Consider the following 21388-nt stretch of genomic DNA (forward strand, 5'->3'; position numbering starts at 1 on the left):
AAAAAAAATAGGGCTGGGGATGTGGTTCAGTGGGCGGACAAGTGCCCCTAAGTTTAAACACCAGTAACACACCAACCAAAAAAAAAAAAAAAAGAGAATTGGAATTGACAGAATACATTCTATTGACATGTGTAACTAAAGAGAACAATTTTTTAAAAACTTTTTTTTTTTTAAAGAGTTGAAGTAAGGAGCTCAATTCTACAGGGTGTCTATATCCACGTGTAGTCCAGTAGCTAAAGTGTGTCCATGTCTTTAGGGGCCAGGACATAATTTTCTAGGAAGGATGGCTTCCTTTTGGGGGTATTCAAGGCAACATTAGGCATGATATAATCACCTATTGGTTCTTTCTTATGACTACTGTGATATTATTAATAATATGTAAATAGATAGTTCCCTAAGGTCCTGTTAGCCATATTTCTTTGTCTCCTGTACCTTCTAAAAGCAATAATTTATTACAGGATATTAAAAAATGAAACTCAACCTATGTGAAACATATCAATAGAAGATTCTACATCTCAAATTATTAAGTGTTTTTCCCTCTCTCAGAATTTTCTGTGATCTATGAAACACAGATAATACTGTCCAGAAAGCTGTGAATACTTCAAAGACGTCAAAGCAAACTTCAAAGTGAGGAGCCAGTTTTAAAATTATTTTCTGGTTGTAGTGGAAAATGAAAACCAGGTATTTGTGGTGCAAAGAAGAAGGGGAAAGCACTCGGGAGCAGTCATTAGCACATTGATAATATTGTTACTGGGTGTGCTCAAAGACACCAGTGGGAGACAAAGTGGTCATGTTTCTCAGCCTCAGACAAAAATCTCAATTACTCAGCCAGAAAATGGTAATCCATCAAGAGGGTTATTTCATGGGTTGTGATGGTCTTAGAAATTGCAGAAGAGGCTATTTATGTATACTATTTGATTTAAATGCTTTTTTTTTTTTTTTTAACCAGTTACAAAACGACAGTTCATCTTCTTGAAACTCAGGACTTAGTTACTTGCTTTCAGGAGACTGGAATGATAGTATAAAAGATGTTTAAGGCAGCTGTTTTATGTATTTACACTGAACTTAATTTCAACCATTTTCCAATGTAGTTAGTTTCCAAATAGATCCCAATAAACCTGAAAAAAATGGGAAGTCACTGACTCTGCTTAGTAAGTTACTCTACGTAGAAATATCATACAAATGACTGTCATATTTATATATTTGTGGAGCTTATTGGTTGTGACTGGTGACATTCTATTTCAGTAGGTAGAACTGGAAAACACTATATTAAGCCAGGTAATTTGTGCCAAATCATAAAGAGATACTCTAAAATGGGAGACCAATAGAGTAGAAGAAGGAGAATGAGAGGAGGAGGAACAAAGCATGGGGAAGTACAGCAGAATGAATCTAACTCATTACACTATTCGTCCAGCCATGAATATACCACAATGAATCTCCCTTTCATCTATAATTGTAATGCACTAATTAAAATAATCATGATGATGATGAGATCACTAGAGTAGGCTAAGCAGATCCAGGGAGGCAGGAGGAAGGAGCAAAGGGAAAGGAAGATACTGGGGAATGAGTTTGGTCAAATTATGCTATGTGCATGTATGAATATGACATAATGAATATTATGTCCAATATTATGCATAAAAAATTATGCTATGTGCATGTATGAATATGACATAATGAACATTATGTCCAATATTATGCATAATTATAATGCACCACTTAAAAATTATAACAAAGATATTTTCTGAGACTTTTTAGTCTAAATTTCACCTATAATGAAATATGACTACATTGAATGGAAATATTGTCTTAGTCTGTCAATTGTACTAACTGCATTAAGTGAAATTTTTGGTGCAATGCCAAAAATTCCTCAAAAAACTTAAACCTGACTTTTACAAATTGTTAAAGTTTGAATAAATTTACCCATAAGTAGACATCCCACCCTAACATGGAGTTGTTAAAATGGTCACTATAAATTAGTAAAAATATTCTTCCTCCCTTCTTCTTTGTATTTCCCCAGAATCTAGATAAGATTCAAGGCAGACATGGAAAATATGTTTAGCATTTTGTTCAACAATTAGTTCAGAGTGGATTTTTTGGGGGGAGTGAAAACTTAATCTTGGTTAAAAAATAACTTTGCAAAAACTTAACTTCTATCCTCTCTTGAGTTTTTTATCTGAAGTTATCTGTGTTCCCTGAGTTAGTTTCTTAAAAAGCTTAACTGATACTGGATATAAAGGCAGATTATCTTTACTCTGATTGTATTCTTTGCGGTTCAAAGAATACCCTAGCTGTAAAGAAATAGCTTAATATAAGTGAAAGAAATGTGATTCGGTGTTACTAGAAAAACATATTCTCAGTATTTTATTAAATTGGATCAGGTTTTATTTAGAGTTTAAAAATTTTTAAATAATTTTAATAATGCTCTTAGGCTAGTATTTGCTATAAGTGATCTTAATTGGAATATTTGCACTTGGAGAAATTCTCATATTAGTGCTAGATTATGGAACCCAAAGGCATCATCATTAGGAAAAATTTAGGCAATTTCCAGTTTATTTTACTAGCATTTCCCATAATTCTTTTTATTTTGAAATTCTTTTTATTCTAAGTAGAAGCATATATGAAAAATAGTTTAACAATTTAGCCACACTTTTACTATTTTAAAGATGAACATAAATCAGGGATAAGACTGTGGCACAGTGGTGGAATGCTTGCCTAGCCTGCGTGAGGCCCTGGGTTCAGTCCTCAGCACCACATAAAAAAAAAAAAAAAAGAATAACAAATGAAATAAAGTTAAAAAAAGATAAATATAAATCATACAAAAATAAAGAGAAGTATTATTGAGCTGTTCTTACACCAAATAGCACTTTCAATTTTATACAAGATAGCAATTTTATACAAGATAGCAAAAACATGACAATTAATAAATCAATAATCAATAATCAATTCACTTAGTCACACACAGAATAGTGTTTTTATACTATATAACATATATTATATGTAATATAATATGATATATGATAAACAGTTTTGTTTATAGTTCACACACACACACACACACGTGTGTGTGTCCTATTTTAGGCACATTAATTTTTATCTGTACTAAAGCAAATCATCACCAGAGTGACCTTTCAGGATACTTTGTCCCTTTCTCTCCTACGGAACCACTGTTGCTCCTGGCACTATGCTTATTTGTGTATAGCTCTATTGCTGAGGTCTGTTACAGGAAGCACTGAGGGCAGACAACAACTTTATTATGCTCTTATGTCACCTACATCATACTATTCTGCAACACACAGCTCATGTGGGCTTAGTCCTTCACATTTGACTCAAGAAACATCATGTGGGTACCAGGGAAGAGTCTGAAGATGCAGTGGTTGAAGATAGAGTTTTTGCCCTCCAGAAATTCAGAGACCATTGGAAATCATAAGCAAGTCAAATGATAGCATTTTAGGATGTTATGACAGACACAAGCCTGGGGTACCTTGGAAAGAGAAAAGCAAAGGTTTACTCAATCCAGGGACTCCAGGAAGTTTTCCTGGGAAAAGTGATACCTGACCCACACTTCAGGGAGAGCTATACAACTTAGCTGAGGAATTATAGGGAGCTTATTGAAAGAAAAATGAGTAAAAGAAAACTAGCATTTCCCATAATGATTGCAGATTTTGAGATAAGATCCTGGGGTACTGGATCTACATTACTTGGGTTTTGACATCTTCAGTCTGGGATAAGAGGCAGGGAAGTGGAGCACGGTAGGTGTGAAGGAAGGGTCAATAGTGTTTTTGGTTCTTTTTGAGAAAAAAATTGACCATTTTACAAATCAGTTCTAACACATCTGTTCTCTCCAGTATTTTATTATTTCTGAAATTGGGATGTAGCTTGCAATCAATATGCATATTCAAATATTCAAACTAAAATGCCTGTTAACCCTTCCCCCCAAAAAAACTGTTCTTAAATTTGATAATGAACCTTACAATTAAAGTGTTTCTTAGAACAGATGACATCTTTAAAACCAAGAAAACTTTATTTTTATTTTATTAATAATAAAAATTATTAAAGCACAGTCTCTTTAATAATTTTGTTTTCAGAGGGATCTCATTTGGATATTGGTGAAAATAATAAGGTAAGATTTCTGTAGGAAATGCAGTTGTTACTATGTCTCCACTCCCCAACTCAGTCTTACTGAGTAGTTGCTCAGTGTCAGATACCTTATGAGGTGGCAAAGTTGTCCAGATACAGCAGAACTACTTACAAACACAGACACAACTGACTATATTTCAAATTATGATGTATCCTCAAAGAGGAATATTGGAAAGAGATAATTACACTGTCTTGGGTTCATAGAAAACTTCACATATGGAAAACCTTGAATTGAGTCATAAAGAATTGGGTTTTCAGGAGCGCAAGGCTGGGAAAGTCTCTCTAGGAAAAAGGTACTTTGTGTCCAAAGGTAAAGAGAGGGAAGAATCACATTGTTTCCAAATAGGAAATTGTAGTTAAGTTTGGCTGAAATTTGAGCTGTTAGGAGAAAATGAGGAAATGGACTATGGAGGCTGTTTGATGATGGACATGGATTTATGGAAAACATGGTGAGAGGTGTTCAAGCCTTCATATTGATGAGTTATTATAGATGAAATGATTTGACTTAAGCTGCTAAGGGGATATGGAAATAAGTAGCAGAGAGGACCATGTTTTCTCTTCTTATACCCAAAAGAACAACTTCCATAAATATCAAGGAGAGATTTAAATAGCATTTTTTTCTCTCCTCTCTCCCTTCCTTCCATTTCTTTCTTTTTTCTTCCTTTATCAGCTATTTACTGAGTACCTGCTATATACCAGGAGCTCAGTATTTCTGGATCAATTTAGTGGATAAGTATGGAGCACTCAAAGGGAATGAAATATTGAAATTCTAATAAAATGAACATGGATATTAGCATTTGGCAGATTCTGGTCTGAATTCCATGTGTTCTTCTTACTGATTTTTAATTTGTCACTTGATCACTTGTGTCTTAGTCTTCTCATCTGCAGAGTGGGAATGATGTTACTTATCTCATAGGGTCATTATTATATTGAAATAAGATCATAACTATAAAAGTTGTTATTCATGGCATGCTTGTAATGTGTTCTAGTCTTTAAATATATTCTCTCACTTAACCATAAAACACTCTTAGGTGGGTATTAATCTATTAAATGTAGGCTGATGATGTTAAATAAATCACATTGAGAGAGGGAATAAGTGGCATTGTTGATAGATTTGAAAGCTTCTGTTTTCGTTGTTGTTTTCTTGTGCACAGTCCTGTTCCTATGAACTATACCATGCACGGTATTTAGTACTACTTATGGCTCAGTAACACCTCATGTGTTAAGTTAGTGAACATTTCCCTTATTTCCCATGTTGTCTTAACATTGAGGTACATACTTACTTAGGCAAAACTGTCTTCAAGCATAACAAATATGAGTCACTAAGGACTTACACAGCATGCTCATGGATTGAATGGCAAACTATTGACCACAGGTCAACTTAACATGACTGTGTTCTTTTAAGTAAAGTGCCAAGAAAACAATATTTATACATATTCTATGATACAAATTGACCTCAGGCTCAATATGATTGCATCCTTAGAGTGTACAGTGTCCTGTGGTGATGAGGGCACCAAGTTCATTCATTTTTGCATGGAGATCAAGAACTTCAACAATGATACACATCCCATATTCTAGTTTAGTAAGGCTTTTCTTCTAATTTTCCACAAAGTCATCTTTCTATGACTTTGCTTTTACAATATATCCTGGACACCAAATACTTACTTTTGACTGAATGAATATACAGTATCATACTGCATTAAGAAATTTTTCTTGCTCTTGATCAAGCGCATTCCAAATAAGAGTCACAGTTAAGCTGTTCCATAAAGTCCCCTAGACAACCCTTGCCCATACAGAATTGTTCTTTCTCTGCAGTGTCCCTTATTATGGTCACACATTTTTAAATTTTTCTTCTAATTGCTTTGTGATGACACATTCCTTCAAGATTAGATTGAGTTTATACTTCCTTTTAATCCTGTATTACTATCTACCAGAGACCTAAGCACAAAGCAAGTGTGATTATTTACAGTTATTCAATGGGATACACACTTTTTCAAACTTTCTTTTCTTTAGAAAATATAACCTCTGCATTCTACTAAGATTACACTTTAGGAAAACATTATCACTGCTTATAACAGTGATCTTTCATCTATGTATTTATTATTTTTTAAAACCATACTGTTTTAAAGATTCTCTGTTCACATATCCTTGAAAAGAGTCTTTTTTATTTTTATTTTTTTTTAAATAAAGATACCTGAAACAGAAAATCAAATGGCTTGGGAGTGAGAAAGTTTACTTCAGAAAAACATCCAGCTTCTACTTAAATGAGAGCCAGTTTCCAAACAGTTTCCTACAATGTTTCTATAAAGCTACAAAAAAGCAGAAGGGGTGGAGGGAGAAAGCTTTACAAGGATCCAGACAACCATAAAGCAAGATTTACAGCTTGTTACAGAATGGCACAGATTAGCAATTAGATGTTAGATGTCAAAACACAGGAGAATACGAGGCTGCTACCTTTTGAGCAATTTGTTGACAGAAACAATGAACTCTTCATAATAACTCTTTTGAAGCTGGTATTGCACATTGGGAGAGTTAGAATGAGGAGAGAAGTCATGAGTACAGCTGGAAGGAGATAAAGATGGAACAGGTTATATTGATGACTTTGGAAATGCTGTGTTTAGATATGAAAAACACAGCTGCACTTGAATTATCAAGAATTGTAAATGTGTAGACAAAATTACTACCCAGTGATACCTAAATCCACATGAGTCCCAGTTTCTTAAGAATAATGTCTAAAATTCTTAAGGTTGACGTCTAGGATGGAAAAAGAGGAAAACATTGTCTGTGAAAGCTGAAATGATTGAGGCAACCCCTGTTCTAGATACCAAACTCACTTTCCCCCCATGAATTATAAGCATTTCAAGAGTACAGTTCTGTCACGGAGCCACAGCCTGGAAGCCTCTTCTTGAGTACCTAGTGATTTAATTCTGGTGCCTTTCTCAATCATTTAATAAGATTGATTGAATACCTACTAAATGACTTGTGAAAATTCAATATGTGAAAATCTACTTATGTAAAATGAATGTACTGGACGGTGATTGACTGTTGTGGAGGGATTTTTCACTATCAATTAATCTTCATACTTGCTTAATAACTCTTGTAAAGTTAAGAAACTAATGTTTGCTAAAGATATTTGGTTCACTTGTTACCATCTAACCTGACTGAAAATAACCAATGCGCTTTTGTTTAGTAATTATGTAAATTAGAGCATGTGTTTTTGAAAAGTATTTTCAACATAAATTAAAATTAAAGAATTTTCTTAGCTGGGCACAGTGGCACATGCCTGTAATTCCAGTGACTTGGAAGATTGGGGCAGTGGACTGCAAGTTCCAGGCCAGCCCCAGCAATTAGGGAGGCCCTGTCTCTCAGTAAATAAATTAGTGAATAGATAGGGCTGGGATTGTGGCTGAGTGGTAAAATGCCTCCGGGCTCAATCTCTAATCCAAAAGTAAATAAATAAATAAATAAATAATAAAATACAAAGAAAGAAAGGAATAAAGGAAGGAAGAAAGAAAAATAGAAATTTCTTGTCAGATATCTTATTTCCTAAAAAAACAAAATCAGGTAAATTGAAGAGTTCAAGATCTCAATGTAACTACTAACGTGTCTCCCTTTCATATAATATGGAGCAGGGAAAATATTTTCCTGCAGTTTTTTGTCTAGTTGTGTAGTTACAGATGGATTATCTTCTCCTATGTCTAAATCAATTAAATAAATCATAAGAATCTAAAAAAGATTAAGTATATATTCTAATGATTTTAAAGGAAAAGTGAATATAAATTTTTAATGTTCACACATTTTTAGTATTTTTGTATTAAAAAAAGATTAAGAAAAGTTATACTCTAATGTTAGCAGAAACTCCATTGTTGATAACCTGTCATATCTCAATTTCTGGAAAAATGCAGTCAATCTCTGCTTCAACTCCAGACACTTCTGGATTATTTTTTTTCACATTTCTGTGCTGAAATGCTTTGTAATCATCACCAGGTTATGTTGTCTAGGAAGCCAACTCTGAGAGTAGAGGATGCAAGATGTTTACTAAGAAGTCTTTGTTATTTTGCAAGGGAGAAGAAGAAAGTAGGATTGGACAGAGGAAGAGTGAACTAACTATGAGACATGCCCATCAATGGCCCTGGGGCTCTTGAGTTTGAATTGACACTCAGAGTCCCAAGTGAGGCTAAGATGGCCAGACCCTTTTATCCTTGTATCAATCCGTCATTGGAGGTGAACTTCTCAGGAAGGGAATGAACTCAGGTGAGGGGTTCTCTGACTACCATAGTCCACAAAAAGTAAGAATTAAAGTCTTTCCCTGCACATGCTCCTAGCACCCGGGGCCAGTTCTTCCCAAAGAGGAATCTGGTAGCGCATCACATATTTTCAAATGTAAAGGTATTGTAGTTCTTGGGCTGGGATTGTGGCTCAGTGGTAGAGCACTCGCCTAGCATGTGCAAGGCCCTGGGTTTGATCCTCAGCACCACATAAAAAAAAATAAATAAATAAAGTAAAGGTATTGTGTCTGACTACAACTAAAAAAAAAAGATTAAAAAAAAAAGATATTGTGGTTCTTTAGTTCTTAGTTACTCCAATATACCTGGCTGTAATAGCCATTACCTTTCTAAAACTCTCTTCTCTGGGCTTATCCTATAACTTTCTGCTTATTCTCCTAGCTCTGTAACAAATTCAATTTTTCGTCTTCCTTTCTTCTCCTTTGCCTGTTTCTCAATATTTTATCTGTGGCTTGCAACTTCTCACTTTTCAATTCTTCCCATTTTTTACATTGGCCTAATGATCTCCTCCAACAGACACACATATGCCAGGTTTCTGTTTTGAAGATTCATGGTTCAATTGTCTGATGAACATTGCCTAGATAGCCCTGAAATGGCATTAACAGCCTTCCTGTTCTTTCCAGAACTCACCCCCCTCTCGTCATTTCTTCTCTCTGTAAACTTCACTACATCTACTCAATCTCACATGCCAGAAACCTACTGAATTTATGTCCTCGGGGGTCTCAATTTGGCCCTTTCTTTGAATTCTAAGATTAACATACCCTTTGCAATAGCCTCCCAATTGATATTGCTTTTCATTGTCTTGGCTTCCTACACCATCCCCACCCACCCACAACACACACCACAACAAATCCACATTGTAACCACTTATCAGAGCGCTTTTTCTGTTTAATAAAACAAAAACAAAACAAACAAAAAAAAGAGAACAAACTACAAACAAAAACTTAAAATCAGCATGAGAGACCCTCTAAGGTGTGGTATTATCCACTCTCAGGCCATGTCTGTGGAGCCTCCTTCCCACTTTCTGCTTTCATAACACTTACTGCTTATAGTTCCCCACCACAAATCCATTCCCATGTAGCACCTATTTGCCACGTCAATGGATCTTTTTGCCATTCTATCTTTTTGGTTTCCTCTGCCTTTTCCTCTCCATTCCCAAGCTGCCATCATGTTCATTTGCACTCCCATAGACACCCATCAACTTATATTTATTTAATGCTTCACTTACCATATTACCCGGAAAATCTTTGCTTATGTATCTCTCCTCTGATGCTAGACTGTGGGTTTTTCAAAAGCAAAGACTGTTGTATTTGTCTTTGTGTTCATCATAACAAAATTTAGGACTTTCCACATATGAAGAAGTCAAAGTTTGTTGAAAATTCATTCAACTGAATCACATGTCTAGAGTTTAAGGCACCTGATAGGTGGTCAACAAAAGCAAGACATAATCTGTTAGACATAGTATGTTGTTATGTGTCTTCACCTCTCTTCTGGTTGTAGGGAAAGATAGCTTAGTCAAGCAAATAAAATGGGAGTTTATTATGGGAGTGTATTAGATATGGGGAAAGAGGTCATTCTCTCAGGGTCTGCTACTTGTTTTTTAGGCTTCTCTTTCTTATGATCCTTCTGCTTTATTTCTCAGATGTTTCTGTTTCTTTAGGTGGGTCTGAGCCTCCCAGATGTGGTGAACCACCAAAATCCAAGCTCCCAGCTCAAAGCCTTCTCTGCCTGTCTGTCTCTGTCTCACATTCTCTCTCTCTGCCTACTTTTATATCCTAACCCCATTATTAGTGACCTAATTCCCATGATAAATTTCTGAGACTGAAAAACATCTAATTGAACCTTCAACTTCATGCACAAAGTGCTAATAAACTGCTAGGTATGGGGCAGAGAGGAAGGCAATGATATGGCCCTTTTCAGAAACTGTTCATGAGACACTTACTTGCAAAGAGCCTGTGGGTGAGCAAGGCACTGTGTGGATCTTGAGAAACTGCTAAGAGCAAAGGAACACCTGAACTGACTTCCAGATGCTTACATTCAGTCATTCACAACTGACTATACTACATGGCAGACAAATGTGAAAAAGAAGCTCTAAAACATGCAAATCAAGGTTACCAGAATCCCAATGTGGGAGAGTCTACTTATTTTGTTCATCAATAATTGCTGAAGTTTCTCTGCCCAAGGAGCCATCTGAATAATTAGTTGCAGAAAAAAAGTAATCGTGGAGGTGGATATAGAGAGTGTTCCACAGAAATTTAAGAAAAGGAAATAACAAGTTGTAATGCTGACTTAAAGAGAAAAGAGAAAGCAAAACAGAGAAAGATCTGGAAGGATAAGGATAAGAATGGGGAGACAGAAAATTGTATGGGCATCTACAGTCAGCCAAGTAGGGCCTTGAATACTGGAATAAGAAATTTTTATTTCATTTTATAGGAATCAAAAGTCATTAAACACTTTATAGAAAATTATTACAGCAGCAGCAATCAGGGTGGACGAGACTACTAACAAACTGAAGGGGAAAGTTCTCAGCATGCTTTCAGAGCAAGTTATTGAAGGATCCATGGTGGAGAGAAGGCAGAAACTGAGGCCTGAGAATGAGAAGAAGAAAACTAACCAGGAAAGCTATATGTGTGGATGCAGAAACAGAAGTGTCCATTTCCACTCATTGGTTCTGAATTTTCTTGAAAACCAGTAGGGTGAGACCTTCACTAGCTAAGAAATGTGGGGGGAAACATGGCGTTTGGGGACAGAGGTTGAGATGCTGAATTGGGCTTCCATGGTACAAGACAATATGAATTTCTCAATGATCTAGGATGGTATCTAGAGAAAGGAAATTATATAAGATTCAAAGAACACTGTCAATAGAATTGACATTCACATATGTAGAAATTAGGGGAAGGGATTATACAACTCCTTACTGATAAAGAGTTTTTATAAGGAATAAAAAAGCTGATGCTGTGGGCAAGAGTACCCAGTGCCGTGCCAGGATACCATAAGTGCTCTCTGTCAGCTGCTGCCAATGTGGTAGTTACCATGAATACAGGTTCTGTTCCAGCTGATGATACTGATTCATGGATGCAGATGGTGGGCAGCCCTCTGAGCTGTGCACAAACATTCAAATTAATAAATCATCTCTGCTTGTGCCACAGTGTTCACAAGAAGAGAACAGACTCCCAGCAGTGACATGGCCTGGAGAATCAGCACTGTGCTACTTTTGCTTTGCTGAGATTGAAAGCAAATTAATTTCCTTTCTCTAATTTGGCAAGTGAATTAGAACAGAATCCTGCCTTATTATATTATAGGATTTAAATGAAATCCTATAAACACTTTTCTGTTAACAGCATGAACTTTTAAATATTTGCCCCTGCTTTTACACACTATTTAACACCAACAAACATCCCATTGATAACTTTTATCACAGAATCAATCAAAAAGTTACATTTCATCTCTAAGAAAAATCAGGCCAAGAAGTCATTAGATTAGGGAATTTATTATAACATCTCACTCCGAAGTAAATCTGTTATTAGGTTAGAAATGCCTTACAAGTAGCTCTTTTGGTCCAGGTGGTTATTTAATCAGATTAATATGAAACAGGCAATTCAGTTCATGTCAATAGAAGGGCACTGTTCAAATTACCCACTTATTAATTCTTAAGAGGTTAATAAATAACCTACTTTGAATAAAATAAATCATTGCAGAAAATAGTTCCTTTCCTGGCACATGTAAAAGTTAATAGATGCATAAAGAGGCATGAAGACTATTTGGTGGGAAGGTTACTAAATCTCCCCAAACCCTGGATTCTTGCATCTGGGTTCATATTGGACACTCATTGGCCCAGTTCCAGCTGAAAATAATTGTCTGAGGGCAACATTCCATTTCTTCTGCCAATTGAAAGTCTCAGCTCCTCCATAGTAGCAAAAGACAAAAAAAGAAACAAACAAAAAGAAAAAACCAAAAAATAAAAACTTGACCTCATTTCACACCTCAAGCACATCATTCTGTTTCATCAGATTCCTCAGTGAACACATTTGCTTTTGTTTACTGCAGTTATAAACCTGAAACTGTATTCTAGTTGGCCTGTGTTACCAGGTCACTAAATCTAGAAAGAAAATGTGGCAAAGTTCAACATCATAATGATTCTATTATAAAGAAATAAACGTTTTACTGTTGGGCATGCATTTAATAGCCACCGCTAGTTTTGCATTATCACATTCCCTGCTAAACTTTGATTTGCCTAAGCTCTTAAGAAAAAATAACCAAAGAAACAAAAATGCAGGTGGTTTGAGAATTACAAGTGTTAAATGCATAGGATTTGGGCAATCAGGTGTTCATATTTGTGTGAGCTAATCTGTTTTAATATACCAGCTAGAAATACTCAGCCTTCCAATCTCAAGTCACTTTTGTAAACAGAATACTCTCTTACAGGGGCAGCTATGTGCCCTCCTGAACACCTGGTTAAGAACTTGTTCACTTTCATGTGTGTTCTGAGATGCCTTTCCTCCCAATAAAAATAGAAACTAGTTTGCAGCACCACACGGGGCTCCAGTGTATTATATGAGCCTATCACTGGTTTCCTTTGATATCTTATCTATTCCATTAACTCAATAAAATAGAAGGCAAAGCTGGGGACAAACTGTGGGAGGGATCCTCTTGGAAAGTACATGCAAGACCTTTAAGCTGGGCTTTTAACTTATCTAATAAAAACCAGTTAAATGGAAGCTAATACTTCATTTTTCACCCCCTTTATTAAAGATCATAAGTACTGCAACTCAGTGGTAGAGAAAATAAAATAAATATATGGAGGAGTACAGGTAGAGGCAATAAAGAGTATGGCTTATCTATTTTCTCAAGATTTAGGAAGCACTTGAAGGCAAAACTCACAGACAAGCATTTTAAAAATCCATAACAAAGGCTCCTGTGCCTTAGCAAATACAGTGGTCCTTTCAGAATGCAGTAATCCTATTTGATTTCTTACTAGAATATAAACAGCTTAACCTAGGCATAATGCTGGGGTTGGAGGTTGCCAGCTATCACCTCTGCCATATTATACTTTTATATCATTTAGTAATTTATAGGGAAAAAATAGATTCATGAATCTACTTCCTTGCTCCTTGACCACCCAAAGAAAAACAATACTAGAACTCAAACTCCAACAAGCAAACTAAAGGAAAGTGTTCCACCTAGAGACTGTTTTCATGAATCAAAGTGGATGAGAGCTTATCCAGAAAATGAATATTATTTTAGCCCATCCTTGCAACTTCGTAGTAAAAAATAATAATAAAAGAAGCAAACGGTATTGCCCCTGGTGTAATTAACAATGTTAATCTTCTTTTTCCTCTCTATGGTGATAAAGGAGTCATTTTTATATTTAATTAATGCAGAGGATCATTTTGGAAACTGGCTAATGAGCCTCTGATCACATTACCATGAAAATGTGCATTAACATTGCAACTGAGGAGGCTGTTTCATGTGTAGCAAATCCACTTTGTAATTAGCCCACTGTGAAATGAATCACGTCAGGGGGAATCTGAGGGAACCAGGAGGCAGTGGGCACTTGGCTACTGCTGGGCCACAGACCACCAACATCCCAAACATCATCTTTTACCAGAAATATTGTCTATAAACAAAAGTAGTAGTGTCACATCTGGAACAAACTGGAAGAAGGGGAAATAAACTTTATTTTGCCTGACAAGACGTTTGTACTTGAGCATTTACTCCCAAGGGAACCTGCTCAAATACAATGGTAAATTAACAGAATTCTATTAAAACTATGAAAGCTGTGTATATGACTTTCTTATTTTTATTCTGAAAAGTCCCCAGATACACATTAAAGAAATATATAAACTAATATACTTTTTCCTAGGTCACATATAGATACTATAATAAGCTCTTAGAATTTAATTTTCAGGGCTAAGCAGGCAAAATTTTTTTTTAAAAAAGGATCCAAGATCAAGTAGTAAAAATATTTCTTCGTCTCTTTTTTAAGCCAAGACATGTCAAATATTTTTTTTTCTTTTTTAACACACACACACACACACACACACAAAATACCAGGTCTTCCTCTTAAACCAAAGCAAAAATTCCTAATTAATCAAATAATTTCCTCTGGCTAACAAGATTTGGCAAGAAACTTTTCCTGTCTATTCAAAATAACTGAGATCATAGACCTATTAAATCCCAATATTTATGCAGACAAAGATACAACTGATTTTCAAATGTCAACACTATTCCAAAATGAAAGAGGTATCTCAAAGTATTACAGAGATGGATCTCAGTTTTACTCCTCTCACTTGACTGACATCTTGGCAGCAGATACACAAAATGTTAAAAAGAATCCCACAGGAAGTCATCTGAAGGGGGAGTGGCAAGGAAACTGAAAACTGCCACCCAAACCCAAAATAAAAAGCCCCAAACCAGCACATCTGCCCTCAATTTTGAAATGTACTGAAAGCCAAAATAAAAACAAAAATAAAATAAAATAAAGCTAGCCAGAATTCATTTACTACCTCTCAGACAAACACAAAGCCTGGCTATTTAGTTGCTGGTATTAGACCTGCACTCACCTGGGAAACTTCATAGAGCAGTTTGTAGTGTTCCTCTCTTTTCTGAAAAGTGCACAAATTGCAGCCCATTCTAAGAAGCAGAGAGAGAGAGCAAATCTTCTAATTTCCCCAGAACTGAAAGGCAAGTGAACTGAAAGGGAATCACCCTCCAGACTTGACTACTGTTTTTCATCAGTCACTTCAGTCCAGAAACACAGACAAACCGCTGTTAGCTGGAAGCATGAGCCAGGGTGGTGTGTAGCAGCATGCTCTTCTTCGCTTTCCCTAAGTATCTTGCACTCACGGATACACACACAGAGTTTCCAGTCAGTTCATGGCAACACTCCCCCTGTCTCTGCATCAGTGCACATGACTACACAGATTCCAGCTCATGAATATTAATAGTGCCTCATTGATTATTTATGACAGAACATGTTAGCAGGGAGGGGTGTCATAGCTGCTGCTGATGACAGATGAATATTCACTAATTAAGAAGCAAATGTAGTGTGGTTAAACAAAATTCACTTGTGTCAATACCATCTCTGTTTATTAAGGATAGAGGGGTTGAGCACAGGGCATTTCAAAAAAGAGCACACACTTAATTTCTCCATTGATAACAGTTTTGTAAGAAATTCAGAAATAGAAATGGACTTAGTTCACATCTCCATGGTTTCAACAATGAGAAAAATATTTTCAGCATTATAAAATCTAGAGAGAAATGAATAGGTGCAATTACTGAAATTTGCAAAATAAACCTAGAAGCCAAAAAAAAATTGGGGGGTAATATGAGAAAGGAAAAAGAGGTGGGGGTTTCATTCATTTCTAATTCTGATCCTACAAAAATAAATAATTAGTTCATACAAACACTGTTACTTACTAAGAAGGAGAGAAAACATAGTCTAAATAAAGAACATTTAAGCAGGTATGAGTAGATGATACTATACAGATAATAAATATTTTAATTAGATAATAAGGGCATTTCTGTTGAATATAAATTTGTAGCACTGCAATGCATGTAGATCTATATTTAAAAAATAGATAAATATAATGCTTTTTCTGAGAAAAATTTCAAATGCATATGGTATTTATGCTAATTTTATTAAAGTCATATATAATATTTCAGAAAGCTGACAATGGCAATATTTAAATTCGAATGTAATGCAGTGATGCCATTTAAGATTCTATATTTAGCATTCATAATGTGAAAAGGTGAAAGACTTATAAACTAAGCTTAGATGTTTAGATAATAGAAGTAATACATTTAATTTCACACTCTCAGAAGTACTTAAATTGTATTGCAAGCTGGCAGTTTTTGTCCCTTAAAGAAATACTACAAATAGCCAAAGCAGATAATAAAAGAAAATTCCTTTTGTTTCCACACTGCTTTATCTACAACCTCTGCTAATTAAGAAGTATGTCCTTGTTCCAGCACATCTTTAAACTGGACAGGATAGCAGGTGGGTTTGAAAGCAAAAATAATTACTTGGAAACTGATGACTCTGGTTAGGAATTACACTGGATCTTGAAGATTTTTAATTGCTCAACACTTACGTATTGCTATGTTTTGGGGTCCAATTTCCTAAAAGTGCTTTGTCAAATGTTTAGAATCGATAACAGGAAATGATTCTAATGAGCACTAATTGTTAACAAATTGGCTTTGCAACTATCAACACCTCAACACCAGTAAGTAGCGAGGAGATGAGCAATCATCTGCTGCTCATGGGTTGTTTCCCTTGAGATGTAATAATCCGATTTTCTGGGCCTAATTTCACCTAACAACTTGGCTGGAAGCCAAGCTGAGGGACCTACATGAAAGTGGCACCATAATTGGGAACAATGTGTTGTGAACAAAGTTCTCCAAATTAGAAACCACTTGTAGGAGACATTCATTAAGGTGTGACTCTCTTATGAGAAAAATGCATTCAAGGAGGTATATGAAGGGAAATCATGAAAATCACCAGTGGCCACAAAGAGAAGCAAAATCTCTATGTGCAGTAGTTGTAAAACATATGTTTTTGATGCTTATGAAAGTCTTAATTTTCAGAGTCCTTCTGTCACTTCCCATGAAGTGTTATTTTGGTAGATTTCACATCTTCCAAGAAAACATTGAGTCTTTTTTTTTTTTTTTTGAAGGGTTCTATATTGCTAAATTCTGAATAGATATCTGATTATCAAGTAGGTAGATTCAGCATTTTAAAAGCCAGATCAAGGACTTAGAATACAATAAGGCAAGGATGGCTCACCTACCTATCAAAGGAAGTATTTGCCTCGTGTACTGCTATAACTTCATCATTTTTTAGTGATCAAAAAGTTATAGGAAACAATGGTCAAAGCTGCCACTTATGGCAACTTTCTGATCATAAAATGTTATACCTGGGTTTTAAGAAAAATTAAACAATATAGCTTTAAAAACCATTTTCTTAGTGATCAAAAAGTGAAGAATGGACATTCCAGTGAAGGAAGCGATTACACTTGCGATGATTCTCTCAGCAATTCCTCTTGGCTATTTTCTTTATTCATCATTGGTCCCTCTGTTCTTTTGTTTCTAGCTCAGGAAGCAAGAGCAGTTTCTCCAATCATTTATCAAAAGCTGCCCTTGGCCCATCTACCCTGGAAAAATTCCATCTTCTGCTACTAATGGGCTCATCCCAAAGAATCAAAGAGTGACTTGAACAAAGGAGACCTGCCAGGCCAGGGTTCTCTAAATGTCCTGAGAATATGAGGGTTTCCCAATGACTAAAAAGCTAAATATTGTATTTGAACATAACCTTTGAAACAGAAAGGGATAAAAGCATTAATATGAACAACATTTTAAAAATACAAATGGATTAGATATGATCTCTCCTGGATGATAATATGGAATAAAAAATAAGTAGAGAATGAAGGACTATCTTTCCAAATTCCCTAGGGGAAAAAACATACAAATATGTAAGAATATATATTATATGTATTTCAAGATGCAGTTTTTTATTTGCATTTAATATTTGTGAGTTTACTCCACACCCATACATTAGCATTCAAAATAGGACATGTGTCTGCCAAGATCTAGATGAAGAGCCTAACCAAGTGATGAAAGGAAGACATCCAACAAATTTCTGGCTTTTCTTATATAAATTGTGTCCCTGAATAGCTAAAGAATAGGTAAGAAGGAATTTCTCTTTATAGACCCATTCGGGATAATAAAGAAAGAAATAATGATAGGCTGTGCCTAAGCCAGAGATCCTTAATCAATTAAGAGATCTGGGCACTGTGAATTGAAAGCTGATACTATGACAGAATCTCACACAAAAGAAGAGTGAATGCTATGTGCCACCTGATAGAATAAAATGACACCATTCTTGAAATAGTCTTTCTACCAGGAACAAATTACAATGAAGATAAGGGACAGAGGAGCATATTAAACTACACCATAAGGATGCAATCAGCCAAATTCAGACTGTGGGCAACACTGCATAGACATATACATATTCCAGTTTCAGAGAGAGGAGGGGAGGGAAAGAGAGGAGGCCTGTGGATTAAAAGAGACTTCAATGGCATGGAAAACAAAGCTCCATGCATTACTAAACTCTGTTCCGTATAACCATAATTTGAATGATAAATTTGAAAATAAGAAAATGATTGCCAAAAAAGTCAAGAGGACACTGGCCTGGCAGGTCTTTAGTGGGAGAGAGGGCCTGTGATTAGTTATACTGAAAGTTTTAGTGGGGCTAAAATAGTTTTAACTTCAGACCTGGGTACTGGTTTAACTAAGTGGTCACATACTCATTAATCTGACCTTTGTTTTAGGTGTTTTCTATATTTTTGCTATGTTTAAGAAGACTTATTGAATACTAATTTAGAAAAGAGACTATGCCTGTCTCATCCCTGCTAGTCAATACAGTTGCAGGAGTCCCCCCATGTTCACCATTTGCTTCCTGTGGTTTCATTTTCTTCATTTCAGTTACTTGGGTCAATTGCAATCTGAAAATACTAAATGAAAAATTCCCAAAATAAACAACTCAGAGGTTTAAAATTGCACACCCTTCTGAATAATATGATGAAATCCACATAGTCCTACTTTACCCGACATGGGAAGTGAATCATCCTTCTGTGCAATGTATCCACATGCCTGTTGGTCACTTAGTAACTGTCTTGTTATCAGATTAACTGTTGTGGTATCACAGTGCCTGTGTTCAAGCAACCCTTATTTAATAATGGCCACAAAGCACAAGCATGGTGATGCCCGCTATTTGAATATGCCAAAGAGAAGCCATGAAGTGCTTCAAGAAGAAAAGGTGAAAATGCAATAAGTACAAAGAGAGAGAGAGAGAGAGAGAGAGAGAGAGGGAGGGAGAGAGAGAGATCACATTCACATAACTCTTATAATAGTAAATTACTATAATTGTATTTTTGTATGTTATTGTTAATTATTACTATGCTTAATTTATAAATTAAACTTTATAAAGTTTATTTTAAACTTTATTTATTAAACTTTAAGTATGTATACAGTAACAACAGTTTTAGCCATCTGCTAGGGGTCTTGGAACATATCCCCTGCAGATAAGAAGGGAATATGTACCTATGTTCTACTGAAGTCTCTACTGAAGGAGGGATAGAAAGCCCAGATAGGACTGTCCTGAACTGGCGAAGTCCTGAGTCTGTGACATCTGCCTGAAATTGTAGCTGCCCATTTTCTCTATTGTTTTCTGCAATCACTCTGATGTTCTTTTCCTGTGTGGTTGTAGAAGTTCAGTAGGTAACTCCACTCTCCTCACGGGCATGCTTTCCAACTACTTCAATGTGTGGCTACATATTTCCATTCTGGGTCCAATCCCACATTCATCTTAGGGGATATTTGTGCACCTTTGAATATTAATAGACACACAGCTGCCTAACATCTTCTAAAGTTTACGTATCTTATATTCAAACACAGAGACAAAGAAGCTGGTGCTTAGAGAAAGACTGTGACTTGCTCAAGGTTAACCTCAGTAAAAAGATCGGAACTCAGTTCTCCAATTACAAATGCTGTGGTTGAATTCAATAGCTAACTGCTGACCTACTTCTCTGGCAGAGGAAGCCAGAGCGCCATTGATATGTATTTTCCTGGTGACTGAGGAAGTAGAGGTTAGAACTTGTAAGTGCTGAAATTAAAGGCAAGGGGATGGTGGGGGTGGTGGAGAATAACTTAAAATAGATGGAACCTAAAATAGGGGAAGTGGTTTGTAGTTAAAAATGTAAACTTTATCTATTTAAGTACCAAAATGTTTTTGTATTTACAGCTGAATACTCTGAGTTAGCTAAGATCTCACAGTCCTCAATGCACATTAGGATGATCAATTCTTGCTGTTGCACCTGGGACTTTGCTGGCTTTAGCACTCAGTTTCAGATCCTGGAATTCCTTGATTCCAGGGCACTGGAAAAGGCTCCAGCAAAGTCATCCTGAGGTGTACAGGTCCACTCCATCCTATCTTTAACCCAGATAGTACCTCATTCTGCTTATTTTTTTGGAAATGCTACAAATCAGTCTCTGGACACTTTGTGGTCCAGTTTAAATGTTCTCTTGTCTCCCTGACCTCATTCTCTTGTAGTGATCTCTATAACTTTTAAATTCTCAGTGCATTTTATCCATTCCCATTTCAAAGCATGTATCCCCTCTCTATATATCATGCTTCACCCCTCTTATTGGATTATAAGACAGATGAGGGAAGCAGAAATGTATAATTAATCTTTGAGTTCCTAAAACTTCTAGCATGGTACCATTCATATTTCAAGACTTCAATAAACACATATTAAATAAATGAATGTAACTGGGAGATAATGGTTTATCTGAAACTGGCAAAGTGACATAAATTTCTATTTGTGCTCCCATAGCTAATTGTCAGGTATTTTTCCCCTTTAGGGATATTTCTAGAATGTTAAAGTTAAAAGACTGAAGAATTATAAGCATAAAATATGTTCAATTTGATTCAATTCTATAAACATAAATTTTAGAGTCTGGAAAAATGTCTGTGGTAGGGATACAAATGAATGAGATATAAGAACATATGCTGTATTATTTGTGTATTGATATGAATATACTACCTGCACACTTAAAAGTTACACTCTGATCCATATCACAGCCACTTATTCGCTTATTTATTCCAGAAGTATTTACTCAGTGCTTATCATAAATCTGATGATATATGAGTGCAAGGTTTTTGGAATTATAAATCATCTTGTTTCATTTCCACAATAACTCAGAGGTAAATATGTCAGATATCACCCCTCATTTGTTAATGAAGAATTTATAAGGTATTGCCATTCCCACTCCAAGGGAGTCTAGGGATTTTGCCTTTTGACACTAATCTAGTGTTTTCCACAACACTGTGCGACATCAACTTATGTCACGAATTTAGAAAGGAGCTCTGCTGACAGTTCCCACGTGTCCTTCATTTCCCCAGTTAT

The 21388-nt window shown here is 35.7% G+C and overlaps 1 protein-coding gene across 2 annotated transcripts in view; it reads right to left on the reverse strand.

Moving 5' to 3' along the window:
• Positions 1-21388, reverse strand: part of Pdzrn4 (PDZ domain containing ring finger 4) — a 359845-nt gene that overhangs the window by 128097 nt on the left and 210360 nt on the right. Inside the window, exon 1 of one of the 2 annotated variants that reach the window (XM_026408517.2) lies at positions 14987-15055. The exons of the other annotated variant lie outside the window; for it this stretch is intronic. Within the exon in view, the coding sequence (XP_026264302.1) occupies positions 14987-15055 (69 nt within the window). Of the gene's footprint in view, positions 1-14986; positions 15056-21388 lie in introns of those variants that run through there. 2 annotated transcript variants of the gene reach the window in all.

This window comes from Urocitellus parryii, chromosome 5 (genome assembly GCF_045843805.1).
Source record: "Urocitellus parryii isolate mUroPar1 chromosome 5, mUroPar1.hap1, whole genome shotgun sequence".
NCBI classification, from domain to species: domain Eukaryota; kingdom Metazoa; phylum Chordata; class Mammalia; order Rodentia; family Sciuridae; genus Urocitellus; species Urocitellus parryii.